This window comes from Nyctereutes procyonoides, unplaced genomic scaffold (genome assembly GCF_905146905.1).
Source record: "Nyctereutes procyonoides isolate TBG_1078 unplaced genomic scaffold, NYPRO_anot_genome, whole genome shotgun sequence".
In the NCBI taxonomy this organism is placed as follows: Eukaryota; Metazoa; Chordata; class Mammalia; order Carnivora; family Canidae; genus Nyctereutes; species Nyctereutes procyonoides.
In genome coordinates this window covers 69,147,439-69,167,874 of record NW_026575126.1, presented here as the reverse complement: position 1 = coordinate 69,167,874, position 20,436 = coordinate 69,147,439, and the positions used below count along the sequence as shown (strand labels likewise).

The 20,436-nt window shown below is 59.8% G+C and overlaps 2 protein-coding genes and 1 pseudogene across 3 annotated transcripts; 2 read left to right on the top strand and 1 right to left on the bottom strand.

The window, feature by feature from the left end:
* Positions 1-320: 320 nt before the first annotated feature.
* Positions 321-12,231, top strand: LRCH4 (leucine rich repeats and calponin homology domain containing 4). 2 transcript variants are annotated; one of them, XM_055340599.1, is made up of 18 exons: positions 321-1,262; positions 4,816-4,960; positions 5,102-5,228; positions 5,398-5,503; positions 7,526-7,662; positions 7,807-7,922; positions 8,064-8,163; positions 8,407-8,497; positions 8,575-8,651; positions 8,788-8,849; positions 8,966-9,091; positions 9,243-9,311; positions 9,406-9,509; positions 9,641-9,724; positions 9,935-10,020; positions 10,188-10,325; positions 10,425-10,502; positions 11,866-12,231. In XM_055340599.1, exons 1-18 carry the CDS (start codon positions 1,043-1,045, stop codon positions 11,968-11,970), a joined length of 1,971 nt encoding a protein of 656 aa, XP_055196574.1. In that variant the 5' UTR covers positions 321-1,042; the 3' UTR covers positions 11,971-12,231. The 2 variants fall into 2 exon arrangements, with proteins under 2 accessions (XP_055196574.1, XP_055196573.1); XM_055340598.1 differs by lacking the exon at positions 11,866-12,231 and adding an exon at positions 10,819-11,470 and having other exon boundaries at positions 323-1,262.
* A 97-nt stretch (positions 12,232-12,328) lies between these two features.
* Positions 12,329-14,160, top strand: SAP25 (Sin3A associated protein 25). The gene is made up of 6 exons (XM_055340600.1): positions 12,329-12,768; positions 12,946-13,046; positions 13,138-13,244; positions 13,340-13,493; positions 13,609-13,706; positions 13,789-14,160. Exons 1-6 carry the CDS (start codon positions 12,509-12,511, stop codon positions 14,056-14,058), a joined length of 990 nt encoding a protein of 329 aa, XP_055196575.1. The 5' UTR covers positions 12,329-12,508; the 3' UTR covers positions 14,059-14,160.
* Positions 14,161-15,394: 1,234 nt separating this feature from the next.
* On the bottom strand, positions 15,395-16,934 carry LOC129519886 (insulin receptor substrate 1-like; annotated as a pseudogene).
* Positions 16,935-20,436: the final 3,502 nt, after the last annotated feature.

The following is a 20,436-nucleotide window of genomic DNA, read 5'->3' as shown; positions in this document are numbered from 1 at the left end:
AGTAACTTGCGGTTTGCTCTTGCCAACTCATCAACTTCCCTCTGCCTCAGTTTCCTCGTTTGTTAAACGGAGGGCTTTTTTAGAGGGCACGGTCCCTTATGGACTAAGCCCGCCCAGGGGCGCTCTTCTGGGCAGGCTGGCCGGCAGGGCGGCAGCTCTGGAGGATCTCCTGGTCTCCTGTAACCCTTCCTCCGGAGTTGGGCATCTCCGGTCTCCGGGAAGTCCCCAGCCCGCCGGGGCGGCGGACACCGCCGCAGGGTCTCAGCTTCTGCGGCCGGAAAGGCCTCCAGGGTCCCTTCGGCGGCGAGGACCCCCTGGCCTCAGGCGTCGCCTCGCCCGCGGCCTCCCTCGCACCCTCACAGCGGGCTCGCTCCCTATCATTTCCAGCTCGCACGCGCCACTCCAGCCCTTGCACTGGTCCCAGCCGGCAAAGCGCGCAGCGCTGGCATTCTTTACCTCAACCTCAAAGTTCTAGCTCACCCGCCTCCTTCTAGGCGAAGGGACCGCCTTCTCGCCCATGCTATTGGTGGATCCAGCCGTCCCTCAGAGAGGAGGCCGAGCCAGGCTCCCTCCGGAGGATCTAATTGGCCTTCTTGACAGTCACTCGCCTGTATCTGGCTTGCGATTGGTCTCCGTGGGAAGAAAACCAGGAGCCCGGCTTGCGGTCTCTCGGCCTCTATCCCTTCAACTGGAGCGCCGGCGGCCCCGTCTCCTGGTGAGACCTGATTGGCTCCATCTCCGGCCCTCAGCACTGCGATTGGATGCGGCTGCGCGGGGCGGGCCGGCCTGGAGCGTCGGCCGTTGGCGAGCGCTCCATTCTAGCCCCCTCCCTCCTGTCGCCTCACTCCGGCGCAGGAGTCTCCACGCCCCCGGCGGGTTCTGATTAGCCACTTCCGACGCGTCTCGGGACCGCGATTGGTCCACCGAGCCCCTGAGCCCGTTTCCTCCCCCTTGAAGCGACTACGGCGGCTCCAAGGAGGGGGAGGGGGGGAGGAGGGACGGCCGGTCCCGTCAGTCAGGCAGCGGGAGCCGCCGGGAGCGGATGGCGGCGGCGGTAGCGGCCCCACTCGCCGCCGGGGGTGAGGAGGCGGCGGCCACGACCTCGGTTCCAGGGGCTCCGGGTCTGCCCGGGAGCCGCAGTGCAGAGCGGGCCCTAGAGGAGGCGGTGGCCACCGGGACCCTGAACCTATCTAACCGGCGCTTGAAGCACTTCCCCCGGGGCGCGGCCCGCAGCTACGACCTGTCAGACATCACCCAGGCTGGTGAGTGCGCTCGGCCCCGTACGCGGCCGAGACCCTCATTTGCATAGACCCGCCCCCAGCTTGTTTCTCACCGGGCTCTGGAGTCTGGCCCGCCCCTTCACCTGACCGTCGGGGTTCTCAACCCAGCCGATTTGCATAAGCCCACTACCTCCCCCTCCTCACTTTGAGAACTACTAGACAATGAACGCGTTTCTCGTTTGCACCGAACGCCCAGGCCCCGGCCGAGCGCTGTGAGAATTCCCCCTTTTCTCCTTCTCTTTATTTGCATATCTGCGCACCTGTAGAATGGCCCCGCCCCTCACCTGGTTGGCTTATTTGCATGACCTCTTCAACCTTAGTTCTGATCGTTCCTTAAAGCAGCCCCCACGAGCCCCTCTAATAAATTCTTTCCCTTCCTCCACTTCTCCCAATTCTTTCTCCCCGTTCCACCGAGATCCGAGCAGCCTTAGGCCCCCCTCATCCCTAGGGTTTGCCCCTAACAACCTGGTGTTTCTGTTTACTGTGCTTGTCGTCCCGCCCCCTAAGGTTGCTGGCTCTCTCCACTCTTCACCCAGCTGGCCTATGGGAAAGAAGCAGATCTTCCAACTCCCCTAACTCTTTTCTCCTCCAGCTCTTCCACCTATTATCCCTGACCCCCTTATCCAAGACTCCTCCTCCTGCTTGCCTGTGTGAGGTCACTATGGAGCCTATGACCTCATAGGGACCCTAGAATTCCCAATTCAGTTTCTGCTTTCCCTAGGGGGAGGGACTTGAGGCAGTCACTGAAAGGAAGGAAATCTTATCTCCTGGCTAGGAGTACTGGGAAGCTAGAGACTGCCCCACTGCCCTTCCACTCCCCCACTCACAGATCCCTCTAATCGTGTTAACCTCCTGCCTGGTGTCTCTTGATCGTGGGGTGTGGGGGACTCTACCATGACAGGTGAGTCAGACCTCAGCTGCTCAGGAGGCAACAACCTATGACCTTGGGCTGGCAGCTGGGGGGTGGAGATTGGGAGTAGGGAGAAGGACTGCATTCCCGAAGCCCCACCCCAGCCTAGCCCAGGGTGGGACTTTGGGCTGGGTGAGCGTCCTGATGACACTGCTCTGCGACTGCATGTGTTTCTCCTCCAGCAGGTGCTGTCTCACCTGCAAATACTCAAGTGGGCACAAACACTCTTTTCTCCACTGCTCTGGGGAGGACCAGTTTAAGCCTCTCCGCTTTTCTTGGGTTGCTGGGTAAACTCACTTGCCTGCCATGCAGTGAGTGAGTTCAGGGAATGAGTGAGCCCCAGGAGCCAATCCTCTCCCTCTCAGTCTCCCCCAGCCGCCTAACCCCGAAGCTTCAGATTGACCTCAGCAGCTGTGTGACACTCACCCGTCTGTTCCCTTTCCCCTCCCCCTTGCTTGTTTTTGTGACAAAGACCAAATGTTATTCTTTACTTCCTTAGGATTCTGCCTCTGTGAGTGGACTCCTGGGGAAAAGTACCAAGAACTCCCAGGCCCCTCCCAACCCCTACCCCCTCCCACCCTCCGCCCGGCATTCAGCATTCCGGCTTAGGGTGCAGGCAGCTCCCCTGAGTGTGCTTGTCTGCTGAAGCGGGGAAAATTCCAGCTTCTCTGGGACCTCTCCCTGTCCTGCTCTCCACACAGAAATCCTGAGTCCTTTCTGGGCCCAGCTTGTAGGCCATGGTGGAATATCTCTTGTCCAGAACATTCTCCTCTGACCCTTCTCCCCAAGCAGAATGCTTATAGTGTGGGGCAGAAAAGGGAAGTGACAGTCCGTGTTACCCATACTGTGCCCTCCACACCAACTTGCCCTCCAACCTGGACTGAACACTTCAGTACTCTGCCAGATTCTTTTGAGCCCTCTCCTGGTTTCCCAGCTTTTTCTGACCCATTGTTTTCCCTGCATATTTCCGATGGCACAGGTCTTAGATATCCCCTGGACTCTTCTTATTCCTTGGGGCCCCTGAAAGTAGGATGAACCCTGAGACAGTGGGGAGGGGCCGCTCTCGCAAAGGAGAAGTGCTGCTCATTCTCTCTCAGACCACATCCTGTGCCTCCTGTGCCCTGCCTCCTCCAGCCCAGGCTCCCTTCCCCTCCTAGCTTTTGCCCCCACCACTGCTTAGCCCATCTTGTCTTCCGCCTCCTTCATCCACAGCATGCGCTGCTTGCGCGTGTGCACACATACACACAGACATTTGTAGATGTAGGGAGAGCAGGCAGGTGGAGGGCAAACATGAGGACTGCATCTGGCTGTCTCACCCTCTTTAGAACTCGGTCTTTTCCCTTGGTGGATCTCCTCTCTTTGCACTCGAGGGCTGTGAACAGAGAGGGAGAAAGGAGGAGCCCTGGTGCATCAGGCTGCCCTCTGCTCTGCTAAACATAGAGCCCACCAGAGACAGAACTTGTCTAGATTGTTTCTACTCCATTTCCTGTCATGAGACTCATTTCCTTGGGGGATATACCCCAGCTTCCCTCCCATCAGCTTTTGCTCACCCCTTCCTGGGGAGGGCTGCCTAAGAAGCTCACCCAAGTGCTATTGCCAGGGGCATCCCCCAGCAGGCCCTGGGCCCCTCCCAGTGCAGGCGAGGAGAGGAAATAGAAACCCAGACTTGAAGAGCTCTAAGCAGTTAGAGTCCGTAGACTGGCAGAAACCTCATGCCTGACTCCTTTCATTGGAGTGGCAGGTAACCCCTTGAGATAAGGGGTGGTCATAGGCATTCCCCTCCTTTCCTCCCTCCCTGTTCCTCACCCACATCAAGACACAGGCAAAAGAGCTGAGCACCTCGAGCCTGGGTCAGTAAGAGAGGAAGTAGAGGAGGGCTCGTGAGGCTATGGTGGGAAGGAGGCCAGTCCTAAAGAAGGTGTATCCTGATGGGAGGGACTTGAGGATTCCAGCTCCCACCTCTAGCTTTGGTCAGCTGCTCTCTTTCCCCTCTTGATCCTTGGGAGTCTGTTCCTTCACAGACCCTTGGACCTGGCTTGCTGATCCCAGGGACTGATGAAGAACCATTGTCCAGTGTGTTAGGAGCTTTACTTATTCTGTAGAGCCAGACTCTAATGACCCTTGGTTTCTTTCCCCTGTGTTGAAAAGAGATTGAAGCTGGGGACAAGGCCCCTGAGGAGAGAGGAAGAGGGACGAGCTTGCTCAGTGGCCTCGCCCCGGGGTTACCATATTCTTATCTCGAGCCTCCTAGCCCATTACCTTTCTGTTTTCTTTGGAGCACCAGCCTTCTCCATAGAACAGCAGGAACCACGAGTTCTAGAAGCCTGTCACCCTTTCCAGGGTAGCCCTTCATTTGTGTATTCAAAGGTGGTGGTCATGGTTTGTCCTCCTAAGTCTGGGCTTCTCCAGCCCAGTGAGTGTCCCTTTGCTGTTCTGGTAATGCTTGGAATGTACTCAGTTTGGCAGAAAGCTTTATTCTCTCCAGGGAACTCATGTTTATAGGCCTGATTCTTTATGTCCGACGGGGAGGTGGACAGCTGGGCAGTTGGCTCTGGGAAAGTTCAGGTCCCTCTTGTCCAGGGTTGGGCTCATCCACAGCTCTCCCCTGACACTTGCTTCCCCTAGACCTGTCCCGGAACCGGTTCCCCGAGGTGCCAGAGGCAGCATGCCAGCTGGTGTCCCTGGAGGGCCTGAGCCTCTACCACAATTGCCTGAGATGCCTGAACCCTGCCTTGGGGAATCTCACAGCCCTTACCTACCTCAACCTCAGGTAGGGAGGTATGGCAAGGGGAGGGTGGGAGCCCCAAGTCCTGGTGCACGGTACTCTGAGTGCCCCTCCCACGACCCCGAAAAGAGGGCAACCCTAGGATGCCATGCCTGGAGAGTGAGCACCATGCCCTTCTGTCCACAGCCGAAACCAGCTGTCGTCACTGCCACCTTACATCTGCCAGCTGCCCCTCAGGGTGCTCATCGTCAGCAACAACAAACTGGGAGCCCTGCCTCCCGACATCAGCGCCTTGGGAAGCCTTCGGCAGCTTGTGAGCACAGGGAGCAGGGCCAGAAGAGGGGCTGCTGAGTCAGGCACCAGGGGACCTTTGGGGGAAGTTAAGGAGAGGTGGGGAACCAAAAGAGCTGGCTAGAGACAGAAGGTAGTTTCTGATGCCCCTAGTCTCATGGCTCCTGGCCTACTTCTTTTCCTCCCTGCAGGATGTGAGTGGCAATGAGTTGCAGGCCCTCCCGGCAGAGCTGTGTAGCCTCCCTTCCCTGCGGGACCTCAGTGTGCGCAGGAACCAGCTCAGCACCCTGCCTGATGGTGAGGAGAATGAAGAGCTGGAGGGTGGAGGTGGTTGGCGGGGAGGGAGTATGTGTGTCTACACTGGAGAACTCACAAAGACTCTTCACAGAACATCAGTGCCCCAGGTACAGATAAACAGACTACATTATCTGATGTGTTCTTGACCAGCAAGCCTCGGAGGCTAACAAGGCATGGGTGGTTAACTCTGTTTTCATAAATGAGGAACAAGGCACAGAGAAAGGAGACAGGGTGCATGTGTTAGCACCCTATAGAGTCATAAGGTTGGAAGGGGCCTTTGCAGTTACCTGGGATCATCACTCACCCAGTGGGAGCTCTCAGGCACCTGAATCAGATGATGCCCTGTGCCTCCTCCCCAGAGTTTCTGAGTCCATAGAGCTAAAGCCCAAGCAGCCCCATTGTAACGAGCTAATTGTGATCCACCCTAACATTTGATAGCCCCTGCTCCAAAGCAGGCACCCCTTCCCTTATTCAGGCAGCATGGTTGTGTGCTTCCTGTGTTTTTAAGTGGGTGTCAGGTAGACGTGAATGATGTCACGTTAAACGTTAAAATGTTTGGGCTTCATAGGAAGAGATGAGTGGAGGGAAGTGCTAGAACAGGACACATAAAGAGCTTCAGGAGCTAGAGGGAGGCATGTGGCTCTGCTCTGGGAGCTTGAGGAAGACTTCTCCCCAGAGGCATGATAGGAGCTGACCTGTGAAGGAAAGTTCTCCTTCCTTCTACATCCCAGGCAGGGGAAACCCATGTGCAAAGCATGTGGGTTGGAGGGAGCACAGTCAGGCACGGATGTGGTGAGAAGGGCAAGCCAGGGCTGGGTGGGAAGGACCAGAGCCATGCTCATCTTGGTTTTGTTTTATTTTTATTTTAAAAAGTTTTTTTTTTTTTTGTTTTTTTGTTAAGATTTTATTTATTCCTGAGAGACACACAGAGAGAGGCAGAGACATAGCAGAGGGAGAAGCAGGCTCCCCTCAGGGAGCCCCATGTGGGACTTGATCCCAGGACCTGGGATCACGCTCCAAGCTGAAGGCAGACGCTCAACCGCTGAGCCACCCAGGCGCCCCTCATCCTGGTTTTAAAGAGCAAGAGAGGGGAGTCAGGTGGCAACTCCTTTTCTCTGGGCTCCACCTACTGCTGCTCTCGCCCCCTCTCCTTCTATGTTGGTAGCAGTGTAAACAAACATTTGATCAGGATGCTCTCTGGTGCATAAAAGAGACCATAGCAAAACGCCCTGGGGGCACAGAGGAAGGAACAGTGAATTCTAACCTGAGTGTCTAGAAAGATTTCATGGAAGATGCAACACTTGAGCTGAACTTTGAAAGGTGGTCACAAAAATGAGTGTCCCAGTTGAGCAAACAGCACGTAGAAAGGTCCAGAAGCTGAGGGTTGTCTGATGTGTGTGAGGGTGGGCAGTGAGATGGGAAATGTGGACCTAGCCAGATCATGAACACCTTGACTGTACTGGGCCAAGGAGTGGGGAGTTTTATTCTGTGTCTCTACTACCACTAATCCAACTGTGCATGTTTGCGAAGTAGAAAAAGGCACACTCCCTGTGGATGGGCACAACCTTGCCTGGGGCTGGAAGGGCTTAGCTAGTAAAGTTCAGGTGGGATTGCAGACCCCTCCTGCCTAGGTGGCTCTGTGCAGGGCACAGTCCACTCACTCTCAGCTGCCTCGACTGCGAGGCACGGATGGTTTTTGAGCCTCCCAACGTCGCAGTTTGGTCTGGGTCTTGTGATGGTCACTTGGGGATGAAGAAATGGTTGAAGTCTGGAGTGGGCAGGGTGGGGCAAAGGAGAGAAGTACATGAGCTGGGCAGGAGCTAAGGGAGGGGAGGCCTGGAGGTGGGAACGTGAGCAGGAAGAGAGGCAGGAAGGTTGTTCTCAGGGAATACCCTCCGCCAGCCAGGGCAGAGGCTGTGGTGGACCCAAGGGTGGCCAGCGGGCCAGAGCAGAGGGCAGAGGAAGTGAGCACAAGGCCCCACCCTTGGGCAGGCTCCTGACTCTTCCCTCACCCACCCCCAGAGCTGGGGGATCTTCCTCTTGTCCGCCTGGATTTCTCCTGTAACCGTGTCTCCCGCATCCCGGTCTCCTTCTGCCGCCTCAGGCACCTGCAGGTCATTCTGCTGGACAGCAACCCCCTGCAGAGCCCACCGGCTCAGGTGAGGGGTGGGTCTGCTGTAGGCCATGGGGGCGGGGCTGAGAGTGGGTATGAGTTGGGAAGTGAGTCCCTTTAGCAGCCAAGCGGGATCTGGGGGCCCCCCTTCCCTTTCTCTAACCCCTGTCACACACCTCCTTATACCTAGATCTGCCTGAAGGGGAAACTTCACATCTTCAAGTACTTGTCAACAGAGGCGGGGCGGCGTGGGGGGTCTGCACTGGGGGACCTGGCCTCTTCCCGCCCCCCAAGCTTTAGTCCCTGGTAAGTCCCAAGTGGGAAAGAGGGAAGCCCCTGGTACTTATTGCTCCTTTCTGGCAGCACAGACTCCACGGTTTTTGGTGGGAAGATGAGAGGGGTCACTGGCCAGCATTGGACTGACTAGCTCTCTCTGGCTGGCACTAGCCCTGCTGAGGACTTATTTCCCGGACGTCGGTACGATGGTGGGCTAGACTCTGGCTTCCACAGTGTTGACAGTGGCAGCAAAAGGTGGTCTGGAAATGAGGTAAGGGCCTCCTTTCCCTGGGACGTACAGGGAATGTGTCTCCCCCAGGGAGAACATCTGAGTTGGGACCTTTTGCTTGGTGCCTCTGATTATTACAGTGACAGTTGGTATCTGGAGGAGTCTTCCCTTGCCCAAGTATCTGGGGGAAGGGCTGGCTCAGCAGCAGACCCCAAGGGCATGAACCCCATGAACCCCCAGCAACTACAGAGCAACTGTCTCCCATTTTGGCATTTGTATTTATAGTCAACAGATGAATTTTCGGAGTTGTCCTTCCGGATCTCAGAGCTGGCCCGGGAGCCTAGGGGGCCCAAGGAGCGGAGGGAGGATGGCTCTGGTGAGTAGTGGGCTCTGGGGTAATGGATGAGTGCCCCAAGCCCCCAAATGCTTGCTGACATGCCCTGGCCTCTCCAGCTGACGGAGACCCTGAGCAGATTGACTTCATTGACAGCCACATGCCTGGGGAGGAGGAGGAGCGAGGTGCTGCTGAGGTGAGGGTCCAGCCCCTGGCCTCATGCCCTGTGTGTGCCCTGTGTGAGAGAGAGGAGAGTGGAGGGAGGGAAGGAGGGAGTGGTGCTGGCCTGGAGGAAGAGACACTCCCTCAACCCTCTGCTGCTCTTTCCTTAGGAGCATCGGCCACCAGAATTGAGCCCTGCCACAGGGGATGCAGAGAAGGCACCAAGCAGCAGGTACCCCAGAGCTACCTGAGCCAGCACCTTCTCCCTTTGCCCCATCCCCCTGGACACCTCCTCCTCTCCCCTGACTTATGTCTGTCTCCTTCACTGGTCTTACCTCTAACCCTCAGGCGGGAGGAGCCAGCTGGGGAGGAGCGGCGGCGCCCCGACACCTTGCAGTTATGGCAGGAGCGGGAGCGGAGGCAGCAGCAGCAGCAGCAGCACACTGGAGTGTGGGGGGCCTCCAGGAAGGACAGGTGTGGGCACAGGGGTGGCTTGGGTTGGGGCTTCCGCTGGGCAGGGGACCCTGGCCATGAGTGGAAATGAACCCTCTTGAGCTCCTCTGCTCCTCAGGCTTGGTGGGTTCCCTGCCTGTGCTGCTGACTCCACACCTTCTTTGCTTTCTAGTTTTCTGAAGCTGGGGATCAGGGCTGCTGGTGGAGCTGCTGCTGCCTCGTCTGCTCAGGCCTCCTCTAAGTATGTGTCCTCTGAGACTCCAAACTCCCTGAGCTCTGTCCCTACACGCCTCCTCCTGCCCATCCCCTTTAATCCGCTCTCTGTCTGTCCTCAGTGGCATGCCTAAGTCCAGTGCCACCCAACCGGGACCTTCAGGAGGGCAGGGTGCCCCTGCCCCCACCTCTGCCTCCCAGGAGCCCCTCCCTGCAGCTGGACCAGGTGGGACAGGGACTTTGGGAAAAGGATGGGGGACTGTGTAGCTGAGAGGGTGGCTGGGGCCTGGTGGCCTGAGGGAAGAGTGGGACTCTGAGAGGTGTCTTTTCTCACCTGCCCCTGGCTCTGGCCCCCAGCAACAGTGCCTGCGCCCCGGCCACTTGGCTCCATTCAGAGACCAAACAGCTTCCTCTTCCGTTCTTCCTCTCAGAGTAGTTCAGGTGGGTTTCCCCTGTCCCTGGTGCTCATCCAGCACTCACCCCTGTGCCGCGGACATCCCTTCTGGCCTGGGAGTTCTCTGGTCTATTGTCCCTTTGTGTTGGAAAGCCCACAAGCACAAAGGCAGGAGATGTGGGTGCCAGACACTGTGACCCAGCTAGAAAGTCGGCGGCGGGTGGCAGAGACAGCCCACATTCCTCCTCCTTCTCCAGGCCCTTCGTCACCAGACCCTGTCTTGAAACCTCGGCGATCCCCCCAGCTTCTGGATGAGAAGGAGCTGATGGCACAACTACGCCAGGTAAGAGAGGTGGGACCTGCAGGGCTGGGGGTGGGGGTGGGGTGCACTCAGCCTCCTTGAGTTTCCTGGCCTCTCACAGCAGCCCGTAGGTGCTTCCACTGAGGACACAAGGGACAGGCAGGAGTCCCCACTGACCTTAACCTCACCCCCACCCTCCTGGCTCCCAGGTCCTTGAGTCGCGGCTGCAGCGGCCCCTGCCGGAGGACCTGGCAGAGGCTTTGGCCAACGGAGTCATCCTCTGTCAGCTGGCCAACCAGCTGCGGCCCCGCTCCGTGCCCTTCATCCACGTGCCCTCACCTGCTGTGGTCAGTTGGGTCCCAGGGTGAGAGGTAGGGGATGGGGCAGAGGACTGCCGGGGCCTCTCCCTTACTCCCTTCTCTGTTTCCTTTCTCGCCCTCTGCCAGCCAAAACTTAGTACTCTCAAGTCTCGGAAAAATGTGGAGAGTTTCTTAGAAGCCTGCCGAAAAATGGGGGTGCCTGAGGTATGGGGGGGCGTGTTCTCAGGAGCCCAGGGCTGGTCCCTACTCTAAAGAGTAGTGACATCCTGGGCTCGGCTGAGCCCTCTGCATGGATGGGTGGCAGGGTCCCATTCGCAGGGGTGTCTGCTCCCCAGAAGGAAGCACATTTGCAAGTCCCTCTCCTGCACGCCTCCCTGCCCTGCATGCCTCCCTTCCTGGCGCTCTGCATGTTGGCCTGGCCCTGGCCCTGGCACATGAAGGCAGGGGTGGGAAGGGCCGTCTCGCTGCTGACGTCTGCTCTTTGTCTTTGTCCATCATCTGTCCCACTCTCCCTTCCCAGGCTGACCTGTGCTCGCCCTCGGATCTCCTCCAGGGCACTGCCCAGGGGCTGTGGACCACCCTGGAGGCTGTGAAGCGGGTGGGGGGCAGGGCCCCCCCGCCCCTCTGGCCCCCCTCTGGTCTGGGCGGCTTCATCTTCTTCTACGTGGTCCTCATGCTGCTGCTCTATGTCGTCTACACTCGGCTCCTGGGTTCCTAGGACCTGAAGTCACCCTTTCTCCCCGCCCCTCGCCCTATTTCTATTTATAAGACTCCTGTGCCACTCCTGTCCCTACCAGTGGTGCCTTCAGCCCCTACCAAAGACACTAGTGAACCCCCCTCCCCTCACAAACACTGACCTTAGAGGTCCCAGTCTGGTGCCCCAAGACCCCAAGCTCCAGCCTCTGGCCACCCTCCTGTAGCCCGTTCTGAGCCCCTCACCTCTCAATCCTGATGGTGCCTTCATTCCCTCCAGGCCCTGCCCTGCCCTGCCCTCTGTTCCCTCAGGAGGGTAGATCTCAACCTTCCTCCTCGTGCTGTTCCCTGCACCGTCACCCCCACTGTTACGGGGAGCTAAATTATCTATATTTTGTAGAGAGAAGTTTATATTTGTAGGGGATGTAGGGGCCCAGGCTGGGTCCTTGTCTCTGTGTATAAATTGTACAGACCGTGGCCGCCTCTGTGTGTGTGTGCCTGTGTTTGCGTCTGCTCCTGCTGTGGCCAGGCCCTGCCCTGGCGGGGGGGGGGGGGGCGGGCGGGCAGGGCTCTGTTTGTCAGCCCGCCTTATTGGAGCATTTCCCTCTGGAAATGACAGGTCCCTCCTCCCTCTGAGCCTTGGCCCCCTGTGTCATCTCCCTTCTGTTACCTGCTGGCAGCTTCCTTGCAACTTGTTTGTTCCCAAGCCATGTCCGCGGTGCCCCTGGCCTTTGCGGCCTTCACCTGGAAGGGCCATCCTGTCAGCCCCGTTTGCCCAGGCTTCTTTAGGCTCTCTCCACCCTGTCCTCTGACAAGGGCAGGGAAGCCAGAGAACCAGCTGGCAAGGGGAACTTAACTGGGCCCCTCCCCCCAGGAGTCCCTGTGCCAGCCCCACCACATCCTGGAAGAGGAGGGGGCCCCGGGAAGGGGCCTCCCCTACATCGCTGCTGTCATCCACGCCCTACTGGAACGGCCATAGGGGTCGAGGTAGGGCCGCAGGGCCCCCACCCGGCCGGGAACACAGAACAGAGAAGACAGCTGCTCTCTAGCAAGGACTCTGGTGAGGGCGGCCTCGGGCCTGGCCCTGTTCCTTGGGTGCCTCTCAGCCCGCCCGAGGGGTTGGAAGCGGACGGGCGCAGCGAGGCGCCCGGCTGCCTCTGGGTGCGGCCGAGGGTCTGGGATACAAGCCGGGCACCGGATGTTGTGTCAAGTGCAATAAAGAAGCCAGGCCCTCCAGGTCGCCCTCGGGTGTGCGTGTGCTTGTGTCCGTCTGCGAACAAATGCGGCGCGTCCCGGGGAAGTAGGGGCCTCCGCGTCCGCGCCGCTGTTCGGTAGCTCCCCGCGCGGGGAGCCGCTCTGGCGTGTGGGGCGGCGGGCAGCGCTGGCCCCGCCACCCCCGCCACCAGGGGGCGCCCGCGGGATCCCGGCGGGAGCGCGCGCCACGTGGCCCGGAAACGCGCTGGGCGCCGGCGTGGTGGCGAGGCCCTGCGAGGTGGGCCGGCGACCTGGGCTGGCGGATGGCTGCGGGAGGTGGGGGCCGCGTGGGGTCCCCGGAGGGCGAGGTGGGCGGCGCGGGCGGGGCGGACGCCGGCACAGAGCTGCTGCCCCGCGCTGCCCTCCCCCCCAGACGCGGCATGTTGCCCGGGCCGCCTCGGCGCTGGGACGCGGGCAGAGAGGCGCCGGAGGAACGGGGCCCCTCGGCGGGCAGTGACTCCGGCGAGGCCTGGACCTCTGGAGAGGAAGCCCTGGGGGAGCCAGGAACATCCCCACAGGACAGGTGAGGGGTTCCGCCGCGGGGAAGTCCAACAGGGGGCCCACCGCGTGAGGTGAAATCTCAGTCGCCCACACTGAGGACCGGGTGTGCTCAGGCTCCCTGCCCCAGGCGCCCTTGGACGGGCCTCAGAAATATCGGGGGAGGCTGTGACGGGGGCCCCTAAGTACCTCCCCCTCCCAGCCCGCAGCCCTGGTCACGAAGGCCTTCCTGGACCCAGAGAGAGCAGCTGCTGGCCCGGTCCCCACCAGGCCTGGCTGCTGAGCACTCCCCGGGAACCCCAGGTAGGCCCTGGCCTTGCTGTCTTTACCGCCCCCCCCCCTTCCACCCACTCCTGAGCCTGTTTTAATCTCTTCAAATACCGCCCTGCCCCAGTTGCCCTTTCCCCCCAGATGGCCTGGGAGGTGGCCCCCTCAAGGATGACTGTGTTAGCACCGTGGGACCTCAACTACAAGGCCAAAGCAGGGCCACAGATGGTGTGGGTGAGTTGGGAGTACCTCTGGCTCTGGCCTTGGGAGGGGGCGGGGTGCCCCGGAGGGGACCAAAGCTCCAGTGATCTTTCCTGCCCCCTCCACAGGGACCTAGCTGTGCTTCTGGTGCCTCCTTCTCAAGCCGGACCTTGTGTCATCCCTCATTTTGGCCGCTGTACGAGGCAGCCTCAGGCCGGGACCTCAGACCCCTGGCCCCAGCAGCAGGATGTCAGAATGGAGAGCAGGCACCCAGGGATGCAGGTACTCTGGCCCCCCAGGCTCTGGAGGTGCCCTGCATGAGCTGGTCAGGGAACTGGTGCAGCCATCACTGGTGTGGGAACCCCAGCCGGCTGCCCTACCAGTTTTTCCTTCCCAGGGTTCCCAGTGATGTGCCATGAAGATGTCTTTCTGTCAGATCCGCTGCTTCCCTGTGGGCAGCGTGTCCCCCTGTACCTGTCGGAGGCCTCTCAGCAGGTGAGTGCAGTTGCTGCCCTGGCCTCACCCTAGTCTTTCTGCAGGGCTTGGGAGGAGACACTTCTCCCTCCTCTCTCCTCAGGTCATGGGCTCTCTGAAGCTGCTGCTTCCACCTCCTATCATGTCTCCCTGGGTGCTCCACACACCATCCCCGGGCTGCTCCACTGCCTGGCTCAGTGGGCCTGAGCTGATCGCCCTTACAGGCCTCCTGCAGATGAGCCAGGGGCCTCCTAGACCTGCCTCCTCCGGGGCTCCCACGTCCCCTGTTGGCCCCCCAGGCCCTGTACCTGTCCACCCAGGCCCCAGTGGTGGCCCGAACTCTTCTCACTGCACTGACCCATCTGTTCCATGAACCCCAGACACCTCATTGAACACAGCCCTTTTGGGGGTAGAGTGGGTCCCCTTCTCCCCTGGGCAGGTTCTCTTGACAATAAAAGTGTTGGTTTGCAAACAGGCTCCTTGTAGTGAATGAGTAGCAGAGTGGGGCATGGAGACAGGATGGGGTCTCTTCCTCGTGGCTCAGACTGTCCCCCCGCTCAAATTCTTGTTACTCACTGGTCACCCCTACAGTGGGGCAGGGGAATCCGTGGACCTAAGACCTTTCCAGGCTGACCAAGCACGGCCACTTTAATAGGGCATGGGCTGTGGGGGTCCACAGTACAGTATTACAGAAGATAAGTATATGGAAGCAAGAGGTGCATCAGCTCCACCAGGCTCCAGAGAAGGGAGGATTGTGTGAACACGTGGCTGGCACTGGAAGAGGGAAATGAGGGAGTAAGGGAGTGGCATAGCACTTTAGAGAAGCAGTAGAGGTAAGATACCTGGTACCTCTTGCTCTAGGGCCCTAGGAACTCAGTCCTGGTGTGGGGGATTGGTTCTTTGGCTGGGAGGAGACAGAAGGCAGGCCCTGCAGGTGTGGGGTGGGGAGGAGCAGGTCCATGTGGAAGTCATTGGAGGCAAAGTGGGGAGAGCCAAAGCTGACCTGAGATCTGGAATGATGCTGCAGGAAGGCTGCCAGGAAAGAAAGGATTGGGGCTTTGGCTGAGAAAGCCTGGAGTTCGTAGGGGTTTGTGGGTGGGAATGGGGGGTGGTTCTAGAATTTTCTCCCTTAAAAGAATCCCAACTCTTGGGGAGCCTTTTCCTGAGGATTTCCTATACCACATCTGGAAGGGGTGGAGGGGGCAGCAGGCCCTAAGGGGCAGCTCAAAGCTTCTGCAAGTTGTAGGTGCTAGGGGGCCTGAGAGCCCCTCTATTTTGGGATCCAGTGGGGGAGTTGAGGGGAGCAGGCAGGAAAGTATTCCTAAATTTGGCCTGTTTTCTCTCCCCTCCCCATCCATTCCTAGCTAGACAGGGCGCGGCTGCCTGTCTCCTTACGGGAGCCTCTGAGGTTCAGGGAAGCCGATGCGCGCATAGCAGTGCCAGTGGTGTGTGCCAGACCCAGGGGCGTCGCCTCGAGCCTCCAGTGGAGGGACCAGGTCCAGGTCTACATAGTTGAGGCGGCTGTTGGGGGGGGCCTGGTATGGCAGTGCCCATTCCTAAGTAGTCCGGGGCCACCTAATTGATGCACATGTACTCCCCTACGAGCTCTGAGGGCAGCTGCAGGTGGGGATGAACCCCTCCCAGTCCCTAATGTTCCCGACCCTGCGACAGGGGCCTTGGAACAAAGGTCCCAGCTCCCCGGCCCTGGGCTAATAGAAACCGGGCAGGGCACTCAGGGACAAAGGCCCTGGCGGAAAGCGGCTCATGGGTATGAATTCAGTGCCCCTGCAACTCTGGAGTGGCTTGTGGGGAGCAGCCGTAAGGCCTGGGGGCACAGTCACCATGTAGCCACTAGTTTCGCCACCCCCCATGGGCTCATAATCGCTCCCGGCCGCGTTCCAGGTCCTCGGGGCGCTGGGCTGCGGGGCTGCTTTCCCGCCCTTCTCACGCAGGCCCCCGCCATGGCTCAGGCCGCTTGACTGGGCTGCCGAGGCCAGGGTCGCATGAGGTTGGGAGACGCCGGGTGTGCAGGCGCTGGTCGGCGGATCCCTGGGCAGTGGCTCAGCCCTGCCACCCGCACCGCCATCCCCGAGGCACCTCATGGCGGCCAGTACAGTCTCATGAAGGCTTTGGGCCCCCACGCCGGCGTCGGGCGCCTGTAGCCACAGCTCCCCGGGACCTGCGGGCACCGAGCGGCCGAGCTCCAGGAAGAAGAGAGTCTGCTTGGCCGCAGCGGCGCACGCTGAACGGGGACAGGCGAAGGGCCGGTGGCAGCGAAGCCTGAGTGTCCCCAGAGCCTCTGCCCTTGGGCTTCCGCAGCAAGGCCGTAGCCACCGCTGCCCAGGCCTCGTGTCCGCCCCAGTCCCTTGGGTCGCAGCGTCACGGGCCAGACGTCCTGAAAGGGAGCAAGGATCCAGGCGCCGGGGTCCTCGAGGAAGCTGACACCCATAGAGACGGGGGGCGGGTCACAGGGGGCTCCTGGGCCGGGGGTGGGGTGTGGGCCTTGGAGTCACTGTGCCCTGAGAACTAAAGACCTGAACACGCTTCATGTTTGGACTTGATTTCGGGGACTTATGGGGAGGGACAACCCACAATAAACACCGGCACCGTCCGGGCCCCTGGCCCTCAGCCCCGGCTCCGCCCGCCCTGGGGCTCGGGCCTCACCGGCGGGGCGGAGGCGCGGGCCAGGAGCAGGGCGCTGTACGCCCGCTGCTCCGCCTCGCAGGCCGCCGCCACGCCCAGGCTGCGGTCGCGCGGGACAGGACGATCAGGTGGCCGTGGCGCGCGTCCACGCGCTGGCTGATGGTGCACGCGCCCGCCAGGTTCCCGCGGAACTTCTCGCCGCCGTAGCACTGGAGGCGCGGCGGGCCGCGCGGCGCACGAAGAAGCGGCAGTGCTGAGACTTCTGCTTCCGCAGGGGGCCGCAGAGCCGCGCGTCAGCCCGACAAGCCCGGGGCCGTGGCAGAAGCAGGGGCACGTCCGCCGGCTCGGAGTCCGGGGCTGCCGTGGGGCCGCCATCTTCGGGCTTCATGCCAGGCCAAAGGCAATAGAGTGGCCGGAGTAGGGGCTGAGACTCAGCAGAGGCGGGGTGGCGGTGGCGGTCTCTGGAGACGGGGGGCAGCGTCCTCACAGGTTGTCACCCGTCTTGATGCCCAGCGTCTTGCACCGGACTTGAGGTTTGGGGCACAGGGTCTGCGGTGGCCCCTCGTTGCACGCAGCGTGTGCCCCACTGGCTGTCCGGTGGCCTGCGCCACGCTGGGCTCCAGCGGCCTCCTCCGAGGCTCGACCCTGCCTCCTGCCCCCTCCCTCCCTCTGCCGGCAGCTCCGGAGTCCCCACCCCGGTGAGGTTAACCCTCGCGCGCCCCGGGCGCTGGACGCCAGGCCGTGGGAGCGAAGTCTGGTGGGGAAGTCTGGGAGAGGCGGCCTCCTGCCCACCCCACCACCCTCGGGCTGGTGGCAGGAGCCGGGAGCGTGTGGGCGTCTTCACGGATCTGAGCTGACCGCTAAGTAAGCGGCTGAGGCCAAAGTGAGTGGAACTGCGTCGGGAGACCACGGCGCTGGCGGCGCAGGGTCCGCAGACCTGGCGATTGGGGAAGGCGCTTACAGCTGCAGCGACGCCTTGTGCTGCCGCCACTCCCAGCTCTTCCAGCTCAGGCTCCGGGCGTCTGGCACCTGTGTCCCCCCTTCCCACCCGGGAATGGTTCTATACTCCTCCTTCCCAAGTCAAAATAGTTGCCAGGGCCACCAAACATTGGGCTGTGCTGATTTCAGAGCTCGAGGTTCAACAGATTCTCTCTGGTTTAGGGTGATAGGAGGTGTCTTCAGATAAGTTCATTTTCCCATTGGTCCCTGTCCCTGGACCATGCCACCAGAATTCCAGTCAAGGGGCCACTGAAAGAGAACCTGTGAAAGAAATCATCCCTCAGGGGCACTCCTCCCTTGCTACCTTCAGTCCCTTCTCATCACCACTGTCAAAGATGCCACATGGGCCAGCTGAAGACTCTGATTAGAGGTGTGGACTTCCTGGTGGAGGTAACCCTTGCTTCTTACATCCTAAGAGGTTTGAGATGAGTTTGGGATTCAGACATTTCACACCCTACTTCTAATCCTTTCAAGGACCACAGAGTTCTGCTAGGGGTGATGGTGCTGGTCACCACACACTCTGCAAGACACACCAGGAGTTGACACATGGGTTGGAGCCTTAGAGGACCTTGTGCTATCACTCTCGTGACCAGTTAGATAGATAAAGGGTGGGAGGAGTCAAGGTTTGAGGAGGGATAGTGGACAACCGAAGCCCCTGTTAAAGATGGTGTATGGGGAGGAGGATATATAACAAGAGTACTGAAGCCAAGGGAGGCCATTGCCTGTCTCAGACTAGTCCAAAAGCTGGATCCTCAAACATCTTTTCAAGGGTCATGTTGAGAGTGAGATGCATAGAACCAACCAGCATGGTGAGTATGGGAGTCTGGCTAGCAAGCAGGGGGTTCCTCAGGTGCATCTGGGTCGGCCATAGTTCCCCAAGATGCAGGGGAGGTGCTGACTTGCGTTCATGTGTGCACTGGGGCCAGCGGCACCACCGCTGTTGGTGGGTATTGGCTAGGGAGAGGCAGGTATGTGATAGATCCATCAGTGGCCACCAAAACAGAAGTACATTCAAGGCCACTGCCTCCAGTGTGGTCTTGACAGACCTACCTTATGCAAAGTAGCAAGGATACAAAAGAGATCTGCAGGCCCAACCCCTTGCCCAGGTATGGTGCTGCTTGGAGGAACATGGGAGCATCCACAGGGCCTCCCACCTGCTGTGTTCCTGGTCTGGAGCCTTCCTCTCCAGGCTGGATTTGAAGCTATCCGCAGGAGGGCCTCTTCATTCCTCCTCTTTCTCACTCCCCATCAGCTGGGCCACTGTGCAGCCCCCAGTCCTTGGTAAAATCACGGCTGCATCACAGAGTCCAGCTCCAGGCCCCCTTGTGTTGCTGAGCGCATAAGTGCTGGGTACGGTGGAGCAGGAAGCAGCAGCGGGGAGAACCTGGGTTCTGGGCAGTCAGTACCAGGTGCTTTAGCATGCTGGGTACCAGGAAAATCCTGGAGCCAAACAACTGGCCTAATCAGCTGCCCGAGCAACAGCACTGCCCTTGGCCCTGCTCAGACAAGATTTGTTTTAGCCTGTTGCCCTGGTAACTGCAGTTGCTCAGGGCAGAACCCCAGCTCTGCTGGGTGAGAACACTTCCCCACCCTTGGGGGTCTACCTGTGCCTCCCTCTGCCGGTTGCCGGGTAGCTGGGCCATGGAGCTCCACATTCCCAAGCCCAGGAGAATCTTGTCACCAGTGGCAGGAGGCTACAGGGAGGATACTGTGGGCACTAAGGCTGAGCTGTGGCTGTCGCCCTCCCTTCCCTAGCTGGAGTTCTCCTCACTGGGGGGGTGGGGGTGCAGGGGCAGACGCCATCTCCTTCCCCCACCAGGGCTCCCAGACTCCCGGATACAGGGAATGGAGCTCTTCCTGGCAGTCCTGGGGACTGGCTCTTGCGTGCTGGGCCACAGGGGCAGGTGACCTGCTGAGGGCTGGGGGCCAAGTCAGAGGACTGTCTGTAGAGCACGGTCACAGCATTGGCCGCTTGGTCAGAGCCCAGTGGGAGCCTGGGCGAGCTCCACAGCGTGGCTGTGGCTCCATGGTTTGCCTGCTGTGGGGACCTGATGTGTAACCACCAGATAGGGCCGTGCAGGGACATCCTGGGGGTGAGGTAGGAGGAACACAGCCCAGTCACTTAGACATTTTCTAGCAGGCCAGGGATTTTTCCATTCTCTGCAGCTCGCATGGATACAAGAGGCCCCACGGAGGTGGCGCTGTGGCTGTTCCATGCCAGGGGCGGCAGCTGCGGTCCTCGTCTTGGCCTGTGCCCAGGGAACTCGGGTTTTCTGTCCTGGGGATGGAGGCTAACCCAGTGTAACTCCTCTGATTGGTCATCCTGCCCTGGCCAGTGAGCTGGCTGGAGTCCATGTTGGACAGAGTACCCGGGGCACAGGGAGGGGGACTGCAGGGAGATGGGCCTGGGCACCAAGCCCTAAGGAGGTCGCTGGGAAACAGCAGGAGTGTAACTGAAACTCGCAGCAAGGGCCCTCTCAACTTCACCTCCAGACCTCAGTGCTTTTGGTCAGGAAAGGGAGTTGGGGGTGGCTGGGGAAAAATCAGATAAGGCTCCTCCTCCTAGGAAAGAGACCTGCTTCCTCCCCTTCCTGGCTCTAAGCAGAGAAAATGGGAAACAGAGACAGGGCCCGGTACAGAGAAGTAATCAAGAGTGACAGAGAAAAATACTGGGAGAAGGGGACAGAACATGAAAAAGCAAGGGATGGTGGTCTATGCTGGGAAATCCATGATCCACCAGGCGATGGAAGGAGGGTAGGGGCTGGGAGAGTAGGAACACAGACCCGAGACAGGATGGGTTCTGAGCCTTGCAAAGGTGCAGAGGCTACCCCTGGATGGGCAAATAGCAGCAGAGAGAAATATTTCCAGAAGTCCTCAAAGTAAATAAAGTGATAACACAATCCCTACCTCTCCTTGCTGTTCTGCTGCTAAAGGTTATTCGGTGGAAAGACCCAGAGAATCCCAAGAATGAACAGCTAAAGGGCCAGAGTCCCTGCACAATGCAGGAAAGGGAAGAACATCCCTTGACAGCAAGGCTGAAGGCTGGGCCTCTCCTCTGCCATGTGAAGTGTTTAACCCACGCTGGCTGCCTTGTCACCACACAAACAGC